Here is a 21,333-nt window from a genome sequence, read left to right as displayed (position 1 = left end):
TGAGGAAATTTCCTCTAAGCCCCCAAACATACTCCACAAAGCACATAGATAACATGTATGCAGCAGATTTACTATCACCTTATAACATGCCCTGTATGGAGCAGTTACAGAAATCTCAGTATGGTGCCTATCTGTTATTCTGAGATGTGGGCTGCAGTGCAGTCTGGGCCTATGCATATTGATTTAGGAGTCCATTCGGTATTTTAAGGAGCGGGATCAAGGGTTTCCTGACCCACTTCTTACAATGTATGAAGTAGCTTACAGCAAAAAAAAGCCTAATGACTCTTCTGGGTAACTGAACAAATTATGTTAATAGAAATTTAAATGGAGAACATATTTTACATTGTCATATTCATGCAAACATGGTTCCACTCCAACCTCACTTAGTCCCCATTTCCCCTATATAAAGAGTTCTTTATATAGAAATCTCCTGAACAGAAGTCTCTCTATTTACATGTATAGAGAGGGATCACTCTCTGTCTAGCTTATGGCACCCTGTGTCTTTTGCAGTGTCCTGTATTCTCCTCACAGAAACAGTGAACAGGGACATGCAGCAGCAACAGCAGCAGCCAGCCAGACTCACTACAGCTCCCATAATGCTTTGAGGGAAGCCATGACTGACTGAAGTGGTACTAGAGTGATTTCAATGTGGCGTGGATGTGGAGAAGGCAAGCAATCAGGGGTGACAGTGAACACAATGGAGCCCACAATGGCAGCCTCCAGTGCCGTTTTGTGTTCCTCACAGGGCAACACAGCACTCGTCCCCACTGCCTGCCTTCAGAGATCTGGGATCGTTGCCATGGACAGCTTCTGACACAGCATTGTAGGGCAAGGCTGTTTCAAGGGAAGGTGGGAAAATGCATTTCTGCTATGGTCAAGGTTAACTAATTGAATAGCTTTCATTTTGCTTTTCACTCACTTCTGTGAGGCTCATGCCGTGTGTCATTACCATAGGAAACAATTTTAGGAGCCCAGTTAGGCAAACGAAACTCATCCTAGCTTGCCCCTTTTGCATCCCAATGCAGAGCACTGTATTCAGATTATTATTTTGTTGCCACCCTTCACTATAAGGCCCCACCCTCGGCAGTTAAAAGCAGTATCAGAACGCTATTAAAATCAGTTAAAATTATTTACATTCTTTATACAGAAAGAATAAAAGCAGGATGAAAAAAGTATCCTGGCAACACACACACCCCTGCCAAAAATCCAACATGAGGCAGAGTCCTGCGGGCCTAGATGTTGTTGGACTACAACTCCCATCATCCCCAGCGCTCTTAGCCAACAAGGACCCAACTCTGATGAACTCGGTCTTAGGACGGAGCCTGCAAGTAAGTGTGGGAACCTCTGGCCCTCCAGATGTTGCTGAATTACAACCCCCATCAGGCTCAGCAATCGTCATCTATGGCTGTGGATGATGGGAGGTGGATGCTGGCATTGAGGAGAAGTTGAAGGCAAGGTACTCTCTCTGTCTCCAATGATAAGCACCAGAGCAGCCTTTCCAGTAAAGACATGGATGAAAATGCTGAGGCACTGAGTGCTTCTGATCCAAAACATTTCCCTTTTCCAGCACACTCCACTGCTATCCATCCCTCTCCAGTTTTCCATTTCTGCTGTCTACCAGCGCCCCACCCCCACAGCCAGTTTTCTGTATCCATGGACCATGTGCAGTTCTCATTGCGTGGCTTTGGCTATCTTTCCCCCCCACCTAAAAAATTATTGGATATACGTAACCAATGGAGCTGCCTCAAGGTTACTGGTACCTCCCTCTCTTCCTTGGAAGAAGGGTTCCATTTTGGCCACATAAAGGCTGGCAGCTAGGAAATTGAATTGGCTATTTGTATACGGGATTGTATACGGGTGAGATTTTCCACCCTTGAACTTTTGAACTACACCTCTCATCAATCTTGACCATATGGGCTGAGGCTTATGGGAGTTGTTGCCCAACCCCATGTTGGATATCCCTGCTCTATACTTTTTAAATTTAATTTCTATACCACTTTATAATTTTAAGAAAAACCTCAAAGCTATTTACAGCATACTAAATCAATAAAACATACCATAGTTTTCGCTCCATGACACACATTTTTTTCCTCCTAGAAAGTAAGGGGAAATGTCTGTGCGTGTAACGGAGCGAATGCTTCCCTCCTCCGTGGCTCACTTTGAAACAGCAAAACGGGAGAATAGCCGCTGAGTGGGGAGGAGAGAGGGACAGAGAGGCTGTTTCTTTAAAGGAGCAAAGCGGGAGAGGAGAGGAGCCGCTTACACGAGTGTCCGGTTGGCTCCTTTAAAGCAAGCAGGCTCTCTGTCCCTCTCTCCTCAACACTCAGCTCGCTAAATACCAGGAAAGATTTTCAGCTCGCTAAGCCGGGGGGATGAGCCAGGGAGGAGGGAGAGAAGCAGAGCCTGCTTGCTTTAAAGGAGAAAAGCAGGAGAGGAGAGGAGCCTTCTCCCCTTATACCCCTCTTCTGCATTATTAGCAGCATCCTTCTTCACACACTCCACGCGTGCTCCTTGTCCCTTGACTGCTTTCCTTCCCTCCCCACTTAAAACGTGGTTACAAAGCACAGATCCACATGGATCCTCAGGATGTTTGCATTGGGCTACCCCAAACTCACCATCAGATCACATGTCTGTGGCCACAGCATGAACCACAAAAATCATACATCCACTGTTCCGTTTAGAATATTTTTTTTCCTTGTTTTCCTCCTCTAAAAACTACGTGCGTGTTATGGTCGGGTGTGTGTTATAGAGCGAAAAATACGGTAAATAAAACAATGTGAAAAATGTGAAATATAGAGTATACGGTCAAAGCAACGTAACAGAAAACTAAACTATTATCTTAAAGATTTCAAAACACATTACAAAGGTCAACTACAGAATACATATTTCACATAGTAGGGCTGGGTGAGTCTGGGTCCGCCCCGTAGGCCAGGTGGGAAAGGCCTTGCAGGGAGTGGTATATAGATAGCATCTTACCCCAAAAAAGCTTGCTAAAATGTATAAAGGGAAAATATCAACCTGACGTAAAAAAGAGAAGGGGTCATACTATCATATGTGGTGGACCGGTGTAGCCATTGGCAAATACTGGAATGATACAGTGGTGCCTCGCAAGACGAAATTAATCCGTTCCGCGAGTCTCGTCTTGCGGTTTTTTCGTCTTGCGAAGCACGGCTATTAGCGGCTTAGCGGCTAAGCGGCTATTAACGGCTTAGCGGCTTTAAGAAGAAGGAAACAAACTCGCAAGACGTTTCGTCTTGCGAAGCAAGCCCATAGGGAAATTCGTCTTGCGGAACGACTCAAAAAACGGAAAACTCTTTCGTCTTGCGCGTTTTTCGTCTTGCGAGGCATTTCGTTTTGCGAGGTACCACTGTATTTATAACGAGTTTAAGAAACTATTTAGAATTACTTTTAAAAAAACAAAACACCAAAGATTTTCCTACTTGGTATATTACCATCAGAAATTTAAAAAGTTATAAGATCATTGTTTATGTATGGTATAACAGCAGCTAGAACCTTTATAGCAAGGAGCTGGAAAAATGAAACGCACCCAGAGATTACAGATTGGCAGATACTCGTGATAACTACAATTAGCAAAACTGACAAGATCAGTTAGAGGAATATTGAAACAAAAAAGAACTAGAGAATAGATAATATTAAGAATTATGTAAAACTTTATTGCACAAATAACTCCATATGAGCAGAAATTGAGTGATATTTGTAAAGAAAAAGATCAAAAGAATATATACAAAGCAGAAAGAAATGGTATTATATACCACTGATATAAAGTTTACGGCATGTAATGCCTTAAAAGAGAATTTAATGAAAAGAATCTACAGGTGGTACATAACACCAGTCAAGCTTGCAAAAATATATCATCTGCCCGATAACAAATGTTGGAAATGTAATGAAACTGAAGGTACACTCTTTCACCTTTAGTGGACATGCCCAAAGATTAAGGCATTCTGGGAGATTATCTATAATGAAATGAAAAAGGTATTTAAATATACCTTTCTGAAGAAACTAGAGGCCTTTCTCCTGGGCATGGTCGGCCAATTGGTGCCAAAGAAGGATAGAACTTTTTTCATGTATGCTACAACAGCAGCAAGAATACTTATCGCAAAGCACTGGAAGACACAAGATCTACCCACCAGGGAAGAATGGCAGATGAAGATGATGGACTACATGGAACTGGCGGAAATGACTGGCAGAATCCGAGACCAGGGAGAAGAGTTGGTGGAAGAAGACTGGAAAAAATTTAAAGTATATTTACAAAAACATTGCAAAATTAATGAATGCTAGAAGGATGCTGGAATGAAGTTAGATGGTTTTAGCAGAAATGTAATAAAGAATTAAGTAAAAGCTGATTGATAATGGGCCAAAATGGAAAAATTTAAGGTTAGACCGTTAAGATAAATTATAGAACAAAAATTGAGAAAGATGGAAAGAATTTGCTGAAATAGTTAATTGTACTAGAATACAAAAAAGGGAGGTGTGAGGTCGATGAAACAAGTAAATGAAAGGTAAAGATATGGAATATTGGATGTGTGTTTTAGTGTTTGTTTCTTTTCGTTGTATTGTTGTATTTTTTTGTTTTTCTTTTTATGTATTATGGTGTATGTCCTGTTAAACCTTTTATTGTTTTCCTTTTTTATTTTTTCTGTAATTTTTAAACTTTTATAAATATATTTTTTTAAAAAAGAAATGGTATTATATAATGTAAGCCTGTGTAAAATAGAATGTTATATCAAACAGTATAATGAGAAGGATGGGAAGGACTGTGTCGATGAGTAGTTTTACTATGTAAATAACTTTGTCTTTTTTTCTTACTATTATTTCTTGGTTTCTTATCTTTGTTAATTCTTTATTTTTTTCTTTCTTTATAAATATTCTATTTTCTATTATTTTGTTTTTTCTACCTGTTAAGAGATTGTACATAATGTTTGTATAGACATGCAAATTTTTTAATCAATAAAGAATATTAATTTAAAAAAAGGCTGCAATCAACTTAACATATGCGATACACGCGCTTCGCTCTAAGGCCTTCTGAATAATCTTGCACTCCAAGACAAAGGGATACACTCCTGCTAAATGCACACTCGCTGATTACAGGTGCATACTTTGGAGAAACAAGAACTAGCCTTGTGCATAAAAAGAAGCACCCCCTCTACTTCTCTTCCCTTCTCCCCTCGCCCCCACCCAAGGTCCAGGCCCATGCTTGCTCCCCTAAACCAAAACCTAACCAGGGACCCAGCTGAGGAGAGCTGCACTGAGGCACATTTGTGGGAGCCTCAATCTGAATCTTCCCAGGAGCAGGAGGACTGTATAGATTTGGAACAGTGGTTTGCAGAGGAACATAGTTCAGAAGGCAGAAGCTGGGAAATACTGGATGGGGAACAGCTTGCAGAAGAAATGGTTGATCTTTGCCTTAATTTGTAACTCAATGCCTTGAACATCCACTAGCATATCTTTTTAAATGCTAATAATGCTTTTATTGTAGCTTTTTTATTATTATTTCTGTACCCCCCTGCTAACCAAGTATTTTTATACATATGAAAAGCAAATCTTGGATTGAGAAGATAATGGTTTGTAAAGGGGAAAAAGGGGCTTTTTAAAAAAAAATTTGTTTGTCTCTGTTCTGAAAGTTGGTTTTAATGTAAAGTGTTTCAATATATTTGGGTTTGTTTATAAAGCAGAAGCTCCTGGAAGCTAAAAATGAGCTCTGTATCAACAAAGGTTTTACCTATAATTATTCATAATGAAAAGTTGTAAGACGTGTGAGATTTTCCACCCTTGAGCTTTTGAACTACAACTCCAATCATTCTTGGCCATATGGGCTGAGGCTTATGGGCGTTGTTTCCCAACATCTGAGGTATCCCATTTCCCTGAAGCCGACAGATGCTGATCCACAAGACAAGGGCAGCCCATCATTTTGGCATTGAAGGGCGGAGGACAAAACTCAACAGATTCATCACAGACCTTGAGCTTTCCAGATTCACACTCTCCCCGTTTATCTAGCAACAACTTGCAACTTCTTTTCTACATTCAGTATATGTGACCTTCATTACTTTAATACATATATGTGTATACAAATATAAATACAAAAATCAGTACATCACACAGATTCCATGCATTTAAAATTGATTTCAGCCTTTATGAGTTTCTTGATGTGAAGTAAAGAGTGAACCTTGAGTGGAACACTGCATACATTGATATGGCTTTGATATTGAGTGGAACACTGCATACATTGATATGGGTGAATTCGCTCATGAATATTAAGGTCTCCACACTGTCTGAAGCTCTTTCCACACTCCATACATTTAAATGGTTTCTGCCCTGTATGAGTTTGTTGATGTATTCTAAGGTTTCTACTTTGACTGAAGCTCTTTCCACATTCAATACATTTAAACGGTTTATCCCCCGTGTGAGATCGTTGATGTATTCTAAGGTTTCCACTTTGACTGAAGCTCTTTCCGCACTCCATGCATTCAAATGGTTTCTCCCCCGTGTGAGTTCGTTGATGTATTCTAAGGTATCCACTACTACTGAAGCTCTTTCCACATTCAATGCATTTAAATGATTTCTGCCCTGTGTGAGTTTGTTGATGTATGCTAAGGTTTCTACTGACTGAAGCTCTTTCCAGATTCAATAAATTTAAATGGTTTCTCCCCCGTGTGAGTTTGTTGATGTATTCTAAGGTTTCCACTTTGACTGAAGCTCTTTCCGCACTCCATGCATTCAAATGGTTTCTCCCCCGTGTGAATTCGTTGATGTCTTCTAAGGTATCCACTACTACTGAAGCTCTTTCCACATTCAATGCATTTGAATGGTTTCTCCCCCGTGTGAGTTCGTTGATGTCTTCTAAGGTTTCCACTTTGACTGAAGCTCTTTCCACATTCAAAGCATTTAAATGGTTTCTCTGCCGTATGAGTTCGTTGATGTATTCTAAGTTCTCCACTATAACTGAAGCTCTTTCCACATTCAATACATTTAAATGGTTTCTCCCCCTTGTGAGTTCGTTGATGTATTCTAAGTTCTCCACTATAACTGAAGCTCTTTCCACATTCAATACATTTAAATGGTTTCTCCCCCGTGTGACTTCGTTGATGTATTCTAAGTTCTGCACTACGACTGAAGCTCATTCCACATTTAATGCATTTAAATGGTTCCTCCCCCATGTGAGTTTGTTGGTGTCTCCTAAGTGCTCCATTCTGACTGAAGCTCTTTCCACATTCAATACATTTAAACGGTTTCTCCCCAGTGTGAGTTCGTTGGTGTTTTCTAAGTGTTCCGTTCAGACTGAAGCTCTTTCCACATTCAATACATTTAAACGGTTTCTCCCCAGTGTGAGTTCGTTGATGCATCGTAAGTGCTCCACTGTGACTGAACCCCTCTCCGCACTCCATACATTTAAATGCTTTCTCCTCCATGTGAATTTGTTGATGTCTCCTAAGTGCTCCATTGTGACTGAAGCTCTTTCCACATTCAATACATTTAAATGGTTTCTCCCCAGTGTGAGTTCGTTGGTGTATTCTAAGTGTTCCGTTCAGACTGAAGCTCTTTCCACATTCAATACATTTAAACGGTTTCTCCCCCTTGTGAGTTCGTTGATGTATTCTAAGTTCTGCACTACGACTGAAGCTCATTCCACATTCAATGCATTTAAATGGTTCCTCCCCCATGTGAGTTTGTTGGTGTCTCCTAAGTGCTCCATTCTGACTGAAGCTCTTTCCACATTTAATACATTTAAATGGTTTCTCCCCAGTGTGAGTTCGTTGGTGTTTTCTAAGTGTTCCGTTCAGACCGAAGCTCTTTCCACATTCAATACATTTAAACGGTTTCTCCCCAGTGTGAGTTCGTTGATGCATCGTAAGTGCTCCACTGTGACTGAACCCCTCTCCGCACTCCATACATTTAAATGGTTTCTCCTCCATGTGAATTTGTTGATGTCTCCTAAGTGCTCCATTCTGACTGAAGCTCTTTCCACATTCAATACATTTAAATGGTTTCTCCCCAGTGTGAGTTCGTTGGTGTATTCTAAGTGTTCCGTTCAGACTGAAGCTCTTTCCACATTCAATACATTTAAACGGTTTCTCCCCAGTGTGAGTTCGCTGATGTGTTCTGAGGGCTCCAGTGTGACTGAAGCTCCATCCACACTCCATACATTCAAATGGTTTCTCCCCTGTGTGAGTTTGTTGGTGTATCCTCATTTTTCTACAGTGACTAAAGCACATTCCACATTCCCTGCATTTAAACTGTTTCTTTGTTCTTCCCAATGAATTCACAGATGGTTCCGTAGAATCTTGACCATCGTCTTCCTGACCTGTTTGGGAGTTGGGGGGGAGGGAGAGAATCCTGTTAGACTTCTATGAAAGACAAGAAAGGAACTGAACATACATCAATTCCCATGTGCACCTTCTCTTATTTTCACTCCTTCTCCATTCTCAACTGTCATCTCCATGTTCCAAATTTTTAGGAATGAGGGTGAGATAATGGCAAGAGAAACCCATGAACACTCCATTCACACTTAAGAGAGCAGCATCATTTTATAGTAGAGATCTACAGTGGAACTGGCTTTTAAGACACATCTGTCTTTTTCCTTTTCAAGTGAGGAAAGGATCTCAGGCTCCAATAGCAGTCTCTCCTATGAGTAAGAAGTAAAACTGAAATGTTCTGATGCCACATGTAAGTGTAAAAATATTGCAACATATTAGAACCTAAACAGAGCCTGCTGGATTGGGAAAAGGCCCACCTAGTCCAACATCCTGTTCTCAAAGTGGCCAAGCAGATGCCTGGGGGAAACTAGCAAGCAAGATTTCAGCCCGAGAGTCCTGTGCTTTCCAGAAACTAGTATTAAGAAGCATTATTGAGTAGGACCACAAGGGCAGAGCACAGACACCAGCCTAATCCTTTTCCCCCAAGATATCCAAGTTGCTGGCCGTCACTGTTTCCAGTAGGATAGAAGTCCATAGATAAACTATGCTTCTGTTTATTCATCTTTTGCAGTCCTTAAAGGCTCATAAATATATTATGGTCTAAGCTTTTGTGGGCTGCAGTCTGACAAAGTGGGCTCTTGACTAGGAAAGCTGGTGCCACTATAAACCTGTGAGTCTTTTTGTTGGTTTTGTGTACATATTTTGAAATTTGTATCAAGTTTGTACCAAGGTCTCGAAGTTCTTAAAGAAATGGGAGTGCCTGACCACCTCATCTGTCTCCTGAGAAATCTCTATGTGGGACAAAAATCAACAGTTAGAAATGGATATGGAACTACTGATTGGCTCAAAATTGGGAAAGGAGTACAACAAGGCTGTATATTGGCTCCCTGCTTATTTAACTTATATGCAGAGGACGAGATGGTTGGACAGTGCTCTCAGAGCTAGGAACATGAGTTTGACCAAACTGCGGGAGGCAGTGGAATATAGGAGTGCCTGGCGTGCTCTGGTCCATGGGTCACAAAGAGTCGGACACGACTAAACGATTTAACAACAATAACCCAGAAAGGGAATGTAATGGTTGTGAGGGGTTACTTGTGCGTAAATGGCCTGAGATGTGCGTAAATGGCCTGAGATGTAGTTAGCTTGCTTGCTGGGGTGAGGGACGTATGGCGGTGGGGGCAGATGTCATAGGCGAACGGGATCGAGATACGGATATGCTCGTACCCCTTCCAATCTGCGCCCCATCCCGAGAGACGAGGGTAGGGTGAGCAAGGATTACTCACCTCCGTCACTGGTGTTGTGCAATGCCAGGTCTATAGGCAACAAAACCGCCACCCTGCGAGATTTCTTCATCTCACAGGGGGTCGACCTGGCTTGTGTGACGGAGACCTGGGTGCGCGAAGGGGATACTATTACCTTACGAGAGATGGTGCCCCCGGGTTTCTCCGTCCTCCACCAGTCGCGGACTGTGGGCCGGGGGGGGAGGGGTGGCATTATTAATCCGGGAAGATTGTTCTTTCAGGGCTCTACCATCGCCATCGATCCCCGGCATTGAATGTGTTGGCCTAGTGTGGGGCTCCGAGGTGAGCTTGGCTGTCTGGCTGGTGTACCGGCCACCTAGCGCACCAGCAGCCACCCTGTCAGGCCTGCTGGAGGCGGTGGCCGGCTGGGCCTTGGAGTTCCCTAACCTATTGGTATTGGGGGACTTCAACATCCATGCTGATGCCACTCCCTCCTCACAGGCTCTGGACCTGGTGTCTTCCATGGCGACACTAGGGCTCTCCCAGTTTGTTTCGGGCCCCACACATCAAGCAGGCCACACACTGGATTTGATCTTTGGCGTCGGTATAGATGTGATCATGTTTCCTTCGATGAAGGTGCCATGGTCTGATCACTACGCTCTGAAAGCCAGGATTGACGTTCCACCCCCACCCTGCTTAGGTGGCAAGCCGATTTGGGCTCGCCCGCAGAGGCTGATGGACCCTGATAGATTCCGTCAAGCCTTGCGGGACCTTTCTCCCCCTGGCGACTCATTGACTGAGCTTGTTGAGGGCTGGAATACCCAGCTCCTGGCAGCTATCAATGAGATCGCACCTAAGTGCCCTCTGCGACCCCGCAGAAACCGGGCTCCCTGGTTTACCGAGGAGCTCCGGAAAATGAAGCGGGACCTCAGACGGCTAGAGTGAGTATGGCGGGGTGCCCGTGACGGAGCTTCAAGAACATCTTATAGGGTTTTTATGAAAACCTACGAGATGGCAGTGAAGGCCGCTAAGAAGTCTTACTTCTCGGCCTCCATTGCATCTGCCAGCTCTCGCCCGGCGCAATTATTTAGTATAATTCAGTCTTTAACGTCCCTCGAAGGACAGCCAAATTTAAATAACAATTTGACACACAGCTGTGAGGCATTTGCGAGCTTTTTTGCGGAGAAGGTCCTGTTGCTCCGCCATGACCTCCCCGCCAATTTGGATACAATAAAGGAACTGGAGGCCCCTCGACTGTCCTCGCGTCCAGTATTGGACCACTTTGACCGGATATCCCCAGCCGATGTGGACAGACTCCTCCGAGCTGGAAAGCCCACCACTTGTCCTCTCGACCCGTGCCCGTTCTGGCTGATTAGAGCGTGTCCAGACGAGGTGCGGGCCCCCCTGGGGGATATCATCAATTTGTCCCTTGGCACCGGGACATTCCCAGGGGAACTGAAGGAGGCAGTGATGCGCCCACTTTTCTTTAAACATCATTAGATCCCTTAGATCTATCCAATTACCACCCGGTTTCGAATCTTCCATTCCTGGGTAAGGTGATTGAGAGAGCGGTTGCGGAACAGCTTGGTAGGTTTCTGGATGAAACATCGGCTCTGGATCCATTCCAGTCCGGCTTCCGCGCTGGTCATGGGACCGAGACGGCTCTGGTCGCCTTAACAGATGATCTCCACAGGCAGCTGGATTGAGGCGGGTCGGGGCTGCTGATTCTTCTAGATCTGTCAGCAGCTTTCGACATGGTCGATCACGAACTCCTGGACTACCGCCTTGCCGACTTGGGGATCCAGGGCACAGTCCTTCAATGGCTGCGCTCGTTTCTCTCTGGTCGGGGACAGAGGGTGGCGCTTGGGGGGAATTGTCATCCTGCCACTCCTTGGTGTGTGGAGTGCCCCAGGGTGCGATACTCTCCCCAATGCTTTTTAACATCTTTATGCGCCCCCTTGCCCAGCTTGTCCGGAGTTTTGGGCTGGGCTGCCATCAGTATGCTGATGACACCCAACTCTATCTGTTGATGGATGGCCATCCTGACTCGGCCCCAGACACACTGACCAGATGCTTGGAAGCTGTGGCTGGATGGTTACGTGGGAGCCGGTTGAAGTTAAATCCTTCGAAGACAGAGGTCCTCTGGCTGGGACGGGACGATATGAGATTGAGGGGGCAACTCCCATCTCTTGCAGGGGTGCAATTAGTGCCAGCACCGTCTGTTAAGAGTTTGGGTGTAATCTTCGATACCTCCCTCTCCATGGAGGCGCAGATTGCAGCTATAACAAAGGCGGCATTTTTTCATCTCCGCCAAGCTAAGCAGTTGGCTCCTTACCTCTCTCGCCCTGACCTAGCCACTGTGATCCATGCGACGGTCACCTCCAGACTGGATTATTGTAACTCGCTCTACGTGGGGCTGCCCTTGAGACTGACCCAGAAACTCCAGCGGGTGCAGAATGCTGCAGCGAGACTCCTTACGGGGTCTTCGCTGCGAGATCACATTCATCCGGTGCTATACCAGCTGCACTGGCTCCCGGTGGAGTACAGGATCAGGTTTAAGGTGCTGGTTTTAACCTTCAAAGCCCTATACGGCCTAGGACCCTCGTACCTACGGGACCGCCTCTCCTGGTATGCCCCACAGAGGAACTTACGGTCTTCAAATAAAAACATCTTGAAGGTCCCAGGCCACAGAGAGGTTAGGCTGGCCTCAACTAGAGCCAGAGCTTTTTCGGCTGCGGCTCCAACCTGGTGGAACGCTCTGTCGCAAGAGACAAGGGCCTTGCAGGACTTGACATCTTTTCGCAGGGCCTGTAAGACAGAGCTGTTCCACCAGGCCTTTGGTCAGGGCGCAGCCTGACTCCTTTGACAATCTTTACAAAACTTTACTTTATGGTTGCCATCAATTTGTATTTTAATTAATTTTGATAATGTTTTTATAATGTTGCACTGTTTTAGTGTTGTTAGCCGCCCTGAGCCCGGCTTCGGCTGGGGAGGGCGGGATATAAATAAAATTAATTATTATTATTATTATTATTATTATTGCCCAACCATGCTTAGGGTCAGAGCTCGCCCTCCATGACCTGTTAGTCACTTGCAGAATCCGTCAGTGGGCGTTTCTTGAACCTCTTCCAGCATAAAAGCTGTTTGACCCCGAGTCTCCTCCTATGTTCCCTGCGCGGAACGCGTCTGCGCAAGTAAGGGGAAGGCTGGGGCGTGCCAGCGCTCTCTCCACTAGTTTCGGGTGTAGGGTCTTGGAGCCCTGTCTCCAATTCCTCCATCTCACTCTCTTCTCTATTGGTGTTACCTCGAATTCCTTCCCCCATGCTGGTCCCCTCTCCGGCATCGCTCGGGAGCCCTGCCTCCTCCCTCCCAGGACCCCCTCCAACCCCGGCCTGGCCCTGTGACGGGACCTTGTCCCCTTCTTCAGCCGACGAAGCAGGGAACCCCCTAAAGGAGCTGCCGTCATCGTCCGAGGACTCAAACCCCGCTTCCCACCCGCTCCGATTTCTCGCGGGAGGAGCTTCCCAATCTGATTCCTCCTCTCCTGACGATTCTCCTCCTTCCTCCTGTGAAGCCGGAAAACCTATGAAATCCTCTTCCTCCTCATCGGTGGTGGCCAATTGCTCCTCCCAGAATCTCTCAAGGGGTTTGGGCTTCCTCGGATACCTGTTGTGGAACACTTCCACCAGATATTCATCATCTATTTCCCCCGCGGGAACCCACGTGTTTTCTGACTCGGGTTCCCCCTCCCAAGCCACTAGCTACTCCACCTGCCGTCCTCGAAAGAGCGAATCCAGGATCTCCATTATCTCGTGGTGGCGTTCCCTCTCTTCCAGTAGCGGGTGTGTGAGCACTTCCCCTCCTACATCCCGGACCCTCCGCTCCCCTCTGTACGGTGAGACCAGTGACCTATGAAATACCGGGTGGATTTTCATGCTGTCTGGCAACTTGAGCCGGAACGCCACCGGGTTACTTGGTGTGTCACCTCAAATGGTCCCAGCCGTTTTGGCCTCAGTTTCTTACACCCGCCCTTGAAGGGTAAGCCTTGTGTGGATAACCACACCTGGTCCCCCACCCTAATGGTCTCCTCTTCCCGGCGACGTTTGTCTGCGTGTCTCTTGTACACCTCCTTGGCCCTGTCCAGATTCATCTTCAGTTGTTGGTGTAGGGCTTCCATTTCTTCCACGAACTGCTCTGCTGCAGGCACGCTCCACCTTTCCTCCCCCCTCCCGGGAAAGGCCCTTGGGTGACACCCATAATTGGCCAAGAACAGGCTCATCCCCGTGGACACATGCTCCGCATTGTTATACGCAAACTCTGCCAGTGCTAGCCTTTCTACCCAATCGTTCTGTCTCTCGTTGACGTAACAGCGTAGATATTGCTGTAAAATGCTGTTCGCCCTCTCTGCTTGCCCGTTAGTCTCCGGGTGCCTCGCCGTCGAGAAACCCACCTCCACCTGCAATAAGTTCATAAGCCTCCTCCAGAACCTCGAGGTAAATTGTTTCCTTCGATCAGAGCTAACCCTCGAAGGTGCCCCATGCAACCTAAAGATGTGATTCACGAACAACTGGGCAGTTTCCTCTGCTGTCACTGCATGAGAGCACGCGATAAAATGGCACATTTTGGTTAGCAGATCTACTACTACCATGACTGCTGTCTTACCTCGGGATTTGGGTAAATCAGTCATGAAGTCGATAGACACCACCTCCCAGGGTCTTCCCGGCGTGGGTAAGGGTTCTAGTAGCCCTGCCGGGGCCGCCCGTTCCCCCTTGGCCCTTTGGCAGCGGTCACACCCCCGTACATACTCTCGTACATCTTCCCTCACCCTTGGCCACCAAAACTCCCTAGTGACCAGTAACATAGTTTTGTGTTGCCCAAAGTGCCCCGCTGTTGGGCTGTCGTGAAGCTGTTTGAGCACCCTTTCCCGCAAAGCCTCCCCGGGCACATACATTGCTCCCTTGTAATATAGCAGTCCTTCCCTTTCCTCAAAGCCTCCCCGGTCTCCCCCAGTCTCCCTGAGTTCCCTGATTCGGGTTTGGGCGAATTCGTCCTGGCGAATCAGCTCGGTCAATTCTCGTTTCTCAACTAACGCTCCCCCACAAACCCATCGTTCCTCTGGGAACACGTGTCGAGCTTCCGGCGGACCTTCTCCTTCCGTGTACTCCGGCTGCCGGGAAAGCGCGTCTGCCCTCACGTTCTCTTCTCCTGGCACGTACTTGATCTCAAAAAAGAACTTGGAGAACTCTTGCGCCCATCGAATCTGTCTCTGGTTGAGAACTCGAGCTGTTCTCCAATATTCCAAGTTCTTGTGATCAGTGCAAACCTGAATCTTGTGCTGCGCCCCTATTAGGAGATGTCTCCACTGCCGAAATGCTGCATAAATAGCTAACAGTTCGTGATCATACACCGTGTAGTTCTGTTCCGATTTGTTCAGTTTCCGTGAGAAGAAGGCGCACGGCCTCCAGGTGTGTTGGCTCCGTCCCGGCTGCAGCAACACCGCTCCTATCGCTCTGTCTGATGCGTCGGTCTCCAGCCTCATCGGCTTCTGCAGATCCACGTGCAGGAGCTGTTCCTCTGAGGCAAACGCCTTCTTTAGCCTTTCGAAGGATTGTTGGGCACTTTCCGTCCAGACGAATTTCTTCTTGCTACTGAGGCAATCCGTGATGGGTGCGGTCAAGTAGGCGAAGTTCCTGTTGAACTTCCGGTAGAAGTTGCTGAACCCGAGGAACCTCTGCACATCTTTCCGGGTTTTGGGGGCCTTCCATTCCAGCACCGCCTGCACCTTGCCGGGGTCCATGGCTAGGCCTCTGTCCGACAGCCTGTATCCCAGAAATTCCACTTCTCTGGCGTGAAACTGGCACTTTTCCAGCTTGACCCACAACTGGTGCTCTTGTAGTCGCTTCAGCACTTCCCTGACGTCCTGGACATGCTGTTTTTCATTGTGTGAATAGATCAGGACGTCGTCCAGAAATGCTACGCAGTTTTTGTACAGCAGGGGACCCAGAACATGGTGCATGAAGCTTTGAAAACAGGCCGAGCCCAACTGTAATCCAAATGGCATGACTAAATACTCAAAGGCCCCTAGGGGGGTGAACATGGTGGTTTTCCATTCGTCCCCCTCCCTCATTCTAATCAGATTGTATGCTCCCCGGAGGTCCAGCTTGGTAAAGATCTTACCCTTCCTTACCCTGGTTAGAATATCATCAATTCTGGGCATTGGGAAGGTCACGGGTTCCGATACGAGGTTCAATTTTCTGAAGTCTATGACCAGCCTCATCTGGTCCGTGTTTTTCTTTCCCACAAAAAACACAGGGCTCCCCCCCCCCACTGCCTTCGATTCCCTTATAAAACCCCTCTTTAGGTTTTTGTCAATAAAGTCTCGCAACTCCTGCATCTCTCGGTCCGACATGGCATACAGCTTACCCACTGGCAGCTGCGCCCCCGGGAGTAGGTTGATTTGGCAGTCGAAGGGCCTATGAGGAGGCAGCCTGTCCGCTTCCTTCTCGCTGAAGACCTCCTGTAAGTCCGCGTACTGTGGCGGCACCTCTGTTCTCTGCTTCAGTGTAGCTGCTGCTACTCTGGCCAACCTCACCCTGGGCTTATCCCCCCCTAGACAGTGTTCCAAACAGTGTGCTGACCCGAAGGTGACTGTCCGTTGATGCCAAGCCACCACTGGATCATGTAGCACTAGCCAGCTCATGCCCAGTATTATCGGTGGTCCCGCCAGTGTGGCCACATGAAAGGCAATGGTTTCAGTGTGCCTGGACACCCGCATTCTCATTGGTGGGGTTTGATGTGTCACCTCCCCCCCACAGCAGCTCCCTGCCATCTATCGTGGTCACTTGGAGTGGGAAATCAAGTGGCACCAGGTGTAGTTGGTGCTCCAGTGCAAACTCCTTACTAAAAAAATTACAGGAGCTGCCTGAGTCCAGCATTGCCTTCACCTTGAATGGGTGTCCATTTGGGAGTTCTAGCACCACCTCTATCGCTATAGAAGCCTTGGGTGGGTCTGGTTGGGGCACTTCTGTTAGTTGTTCGCTTGGCTGCTGCGCCCCCCTGTCCATCTCACTCTCTTCTCTATTGGTGTTACCTCGAATTCCTTCCCCCATGCTGGTCCCCTCTCCGGCATCGCTCGGGAGTCCTGCCTCCGCTTCTCGCTCTGATGTCAGTTCCCTGACAGGGAAGTTGGGTGAAGTCATGGGGGGGTGTTAATTGGAATGTAAAATGTACCGTATTTTTCTGTCTATAAGACGTCCCATGGAGGGACTCCAAATTAAGAAAAAACCCCTCAGCACTACCCGTGTATAAGACGAGCCCCAATTTTAAATCTATTTTTTGGGGGGGAGGGGAACACCTATACACAGTCTTATACACAGAAAAAATTAAATTTTTGGTTATGCTAAAACTTGTTATAAAATCTGAATACAAATTTATTTTTTTTTAAAGTTCCAAAGTTTTTGCCAAAGACTAGATGGGAAATTAGGGACGTGGGTGGCGCTGTGGGTTAAAGCCTCAGCGCCTAGGACTTGCTGATCGAAAGGTCGGCGGTTCGAATCCCCGCAGCGGGATGCGCTCCTGTCGCTCGGTCCCAGCGCCTGCCAACCTAGCAGTTCGAAAGCACCCCCGGGTGCAAGTAGATAAATAGGGACCGCTTACTAGCGGGAAGGTAAACGGCATTCCGTGTGCTGTGCTGGCTCGCCAGATGCAGCTTTGTCACCCTGGCCACGTGACCCAGAAGTGTCTGCGGACAGCGCTGGCCCCCGGCCTATAGAGTGAGATGGGCGCACAACCCTAGAGTCTGTCAAGACTGGCCCGTATGGGCAGGGGTACCTTTACCTTTACCTTTTAGATGGGAAATTTATTCAAGGGCCACAAGTGCAGTACTTGACAGTTACGATGGAATAATTTCTGCATTGCATTGGCTGCATATTGATACCACAGAGAAGGGTGAAACAAGTAATCAAGCCACAAACATTTTGAATAAAATGGAGGAAATTGGTTCCAAAGATCTTTTTTGATCATTTTAAAGAACAGGCAAAGGACAAATTGCCTGATGTTGATTACAAGAAAAGCAGAAGAAGATCAAGAACAGCCTTTCTCAACCTGTGGGTCCCCAGATGTTGTTGAACTACAACTGCCATCACCCCTACCTAGCAATGCCAGAGCTCAGGGATGATGGGAGTTGTAGTCCAACAACATCTGAGGACCCACAGGTTGAGAACTGCTAATCTATTAGGAGGCATATAGGTGAGGATGAAGATGAAGCTTTAGCGAACCTTGAGCCAGGAAACAAGTTCAGAATCAAAGCATTTATACCTGCGATGGATGCATTAGAATCAAATCTAGCACAAAGGGCATCAGTATACAATGATGCTGCAAAAAAGACTGGTGACTGGGAGCAGCCGCCAAGATCACAGAACACTGGTCTTGAAAGACCCACATTGGCTCCCAGTATGTTTCTGAGCACAATTCAAAATGTTGGAGCTGATCTTAAAAGCCCTAAATGGCCTTGGCCCAGTATACCTGAAGGAGCATCTCCAACCCCATTGTTCAGCCTGGACACTGAGGTACAGCGCCAAGGGCCTTCTGGCGAGAAGCGAGGTTACAGGGAACCAGGCAGAGGGCCTTCTCGGTGGTGGCGCCTGCCCTTGTGGAACACCCTCCCGTCAGATGTCAAGGAAATAAACAACTATCTGACATTTAGAAGACATCTGAAGGCAGCCTGTTTAGGGAAGTTTTTAAAGATTGATGATTTTATGTATTTTTAATTTTTTGTTGGAAGCCGCCCAGAGTGGCTAGGGAAATCCAGCCGGATGGGTGGGGTATAAATATTATTATTATTATTATTATTATTATCATCATTATTTCATTCTTAACAAAATTAGATGCTGCAAATGAAGAGATTTGTGAAGAAGTTAATGCTTTAAGCCAAACATATCCTGAAGATGTGGACATGAACCTTGTTGGAGAACTCAACCATTTTCATCAATACATTAAAAAGTCAAAGCCATGAACATGATAATCTGTACCAAGTAATATTTAATGACCATGTCCTTCATGGATCATGGCCTTGTCATGGCAAAGGGGCTTGAATAACTCAGACACGCTATGAGTTATGCAGTGTAGGGCCACCCAAGACAGACAGGCAGGAACCAGAAAGCCACTCCTGTATCCCTGCTGAGAAAACTCCATGGTCGTATAAAAGTTATGACACTGGAAGATGAACCCCACAGGTCGGAAGGCATCCAACATGCTACTGAGGAAGAGCGGAGGACAAGTACAAGTAGATCCAGAGCTGACGAAGCAACTGGGCCAAAGCCGAAAGGTCGCTCAGTTGCGGATGTGCCTGGAAGTGAAAGGAAAGTCCAGTGCTGCAAAGAAAAAAATTGCATAGGAACCTGGAATGTAAGATCCATGAACCATGGTAAGCTGGATGTGGTCAAAAATGAGATGGCAAGAATAAATATTGACATTCTGGGCATCAGTGAACTATAATGGATGGGAATGGAGATCTGCTCAAGAAAATTGGAGATATGAAAGGAACATTTTGTGCAAAAATTACCATAATAAAGGACAAAAGTGGTAAGGACCTAACAGAAGCAGAAGACATCAAGAAGAGGTGGCAAGAATACACAGAGGAATTATACCAGAAAGATATGGATGGCTCGTACACTCCAGGTAGTGTGACTGATGACCTTGAGCCAGACATCCTGGAGAGTGAAGTCAAACGGGCCTTAGAAAGCACTTCAAATAACAACGCTAGTGGAAGTGATGACATTCCAGTGGAACTATTTAAAATCTTAAAAGATGATACTGTTAAGGTGCTACGCTCAATATGCCAGCAAGTTTGGAAAACTCAGCAGTGGCCAGAGGATTGGAGAAGATCAGTCTACAATGCAATGCCAAAGAAGGGCAGCGCCTAAGAATGATCCAACTACCGCACAATTGTGCTCATTTCATACGCTAGCAAGGTTATGCTTAAAATTCTACAAGGCTGGCTTAAGCAGTATGTAGACTGAGAAGTCCCAGAAGTGGAAGCTGGATTTTGGAGGGGCAGAGGAACAAGAGACCAAATTTCAAACATGTGCTGGATTAGGGAGAAAGCTAGAGAGTTCCAGAAAAACATCTACTTCTGCTTCATTGACTACGCAAAAGCCTTTAACTGTGTGGACCACAGCAAACTATGGCAAGTTCTTAAAGTAATGGGAGTGCCTGACCACCTCATCTGTCTCCTGAGAAATCTCTATGTCGGAGAAGAAGCAACAGTTAGAACTGGATATGGAACAACTGATTGGCTCAAAATTGGGAAAGGAGTACGACAAGGCTGTATATTGTCTCCTTGCTTATTTAACTTATATGCAGAGGACAAGATGGTTGGACAGTGCTCTCAAAGCTACTAACATGAGTTTGACCAAACTACAGGAGGCAGTGGAAAACAGAAGTGCCTGGAGTGTTCTGGTCCATGGGGTCACAAAGAGTCGGACACGACTAAGTGACTAAACAACAACAACAGTGTCCAATCAGCATTTCTTAAGGTAGAAGCAATTCTGAGAATGTTCCTCTGAATGATGATTGCAAATTGCCATTTGTAAAGATCCGTTTCTTGACTGAAGAGGATAAAAAATGAATTTGGAACAACGTCTCAAGATAAATTACTTCAGCCTCATGTATATAGAAAGTGACAAGCTAAACAGTTTATCATTTGTTGATATCCTCAGTGACTTTGCTTTGGCAAAGGCAAGAAGGAAAGTATTGTAATTTAGATCATGTTTCTGTACTGTTTGTATACACAGTACACAATGAATCATAAAATTATACAGCTGAATGGGTATTGGGTAGATGTATTAATACAATTAGTCCTGTAAAATAATTTTTATGTACAGGTGTGTATAGTATTGGTATTATTTAAAATTGTGACATATTACTAGAAATACTGTCTTTTACACTCACTAAGTGTAACAGGGTACAAAGGTCTGCTGTCCCAATGAAGAATGTGGACTATTATGGTAATATTGATACAGTACTGATATTAAAAAATGCATTGTATTAACTACAATTGCATTGTACAGGTTATAACACTTAATTTCATAGAAATAATGCTATTTATAATTATTAGTAGTTTGCATCATATATTTACACCTATTATTATAGCAAGTTTCTAGGACCAGATTAGGAGTCTTTGTAAATTGTGTTTCTAAAGGAACTTTTGTTATTGCCAAATGCCAATGTGTTTGCATTAAGTTTGTTATGAATAACAAAATCATTTTAAGTTAGAGCTTAATAATTACTTCACTATTAATATACTTCATAATTGTATTTCAGTTCAACAATTACCTTGAGAAAATACATACTCTGTTATGTGCAAATGGTTTTAGATACCTATTAGGTCCATAAATTATCATACAGCCTATATTCAACACAAAAAACAGCGACAAATAGTTGTTGACAAAGAACAGCTGGACATATAAAAGGCCCCATTACCTCCAGTAGCTTAGGGCCTCATCAAACCTGCCCCCACTACTTTATGCAAGGAGTTCAAGAAACAAAGAGCTGCTTTGGAAAGGGCCTCACCCCTTCCTTGTTCCTGCCAGGACCCCCCTGCCTTTGTTTTCCTCCCCATCTTTTCCTCTTTCTCCCTCTGCCATCCAGCAATCCATGTC

The 21,333-nt window shown here is 45.7% G+C and overlaps 2 protein-coding genes and 2 long non-coding RNA genes across 4 annotated transcripts in view; 2 read left to right on the top strand and 2 right to left on the bottom strand.

The window, feature by feature from the left end:
- The window catches only part of LOC308469920 (uncharacterized protein), a 102,441-nt gene that overhangs the window by 47,651 nt on the left and 33,457 nt on the right, over window positions 1-21,333 (bottom strand). The gene's annotated exons all lie outside the window — the stretch shown is intronic.
- The window catches only part of LOC308470228, a 111,437-nt gene continuing 94,076 nt past the window's right edge, over window positions 3,973-21,333 (top strand). The window contains exon 1 of the long non-coding RNA XR_013982280.1: window positions 3,973-5,412. This is a non-coding gene — a long non-coding RNA (uncharacterized lncRNA). The remainder of the gene's footprint in view (window positions 5,413-21,333) is intronic.
- LOC308471788 (uncharacterized protein) overlaps window positions 6,618-21,333 on the bottom strand; it is a gene marked incomplete at its 3' end in the record, with an annotated part of 143,068 nt that continues 128,352 nt past the window's right edge. The window contains exon 3 of the mRNA XM_080996065.1: window positions 6,618-8,320. Coding sequence (XP_080852191.1) covers window positions 6,618-8,320 — 1,703 coding nt within the window. The remainder of the gene's footprint in view (window positions 8,321-21,333) is intronic.
- Window positions 9,159-17,101, top strand: LOC308470288. The gene is made up of 2 exons (XR_013982342.1): window positions 9,159-9,503; window positions 16,859-17,101. It is a non-coding gene; the product is annotated as an uncharacterized lncRNA (long non-coding RNA).

This window comes from Podarcis pityusensis (assembly GCF_964106645.2).
Source record: "Podarcis pityusensis genome assembly, chromosome: 2".
Lineage (NCBI taxonomy): Eukaryota > Metazoa > Chordata > Lepidosauria > Squamata > Lacertidae > Podarcis > Podarcis pityusensis.
This window is presented reverse-complemented; position numbering and strand designations above follow the sequence as displayed.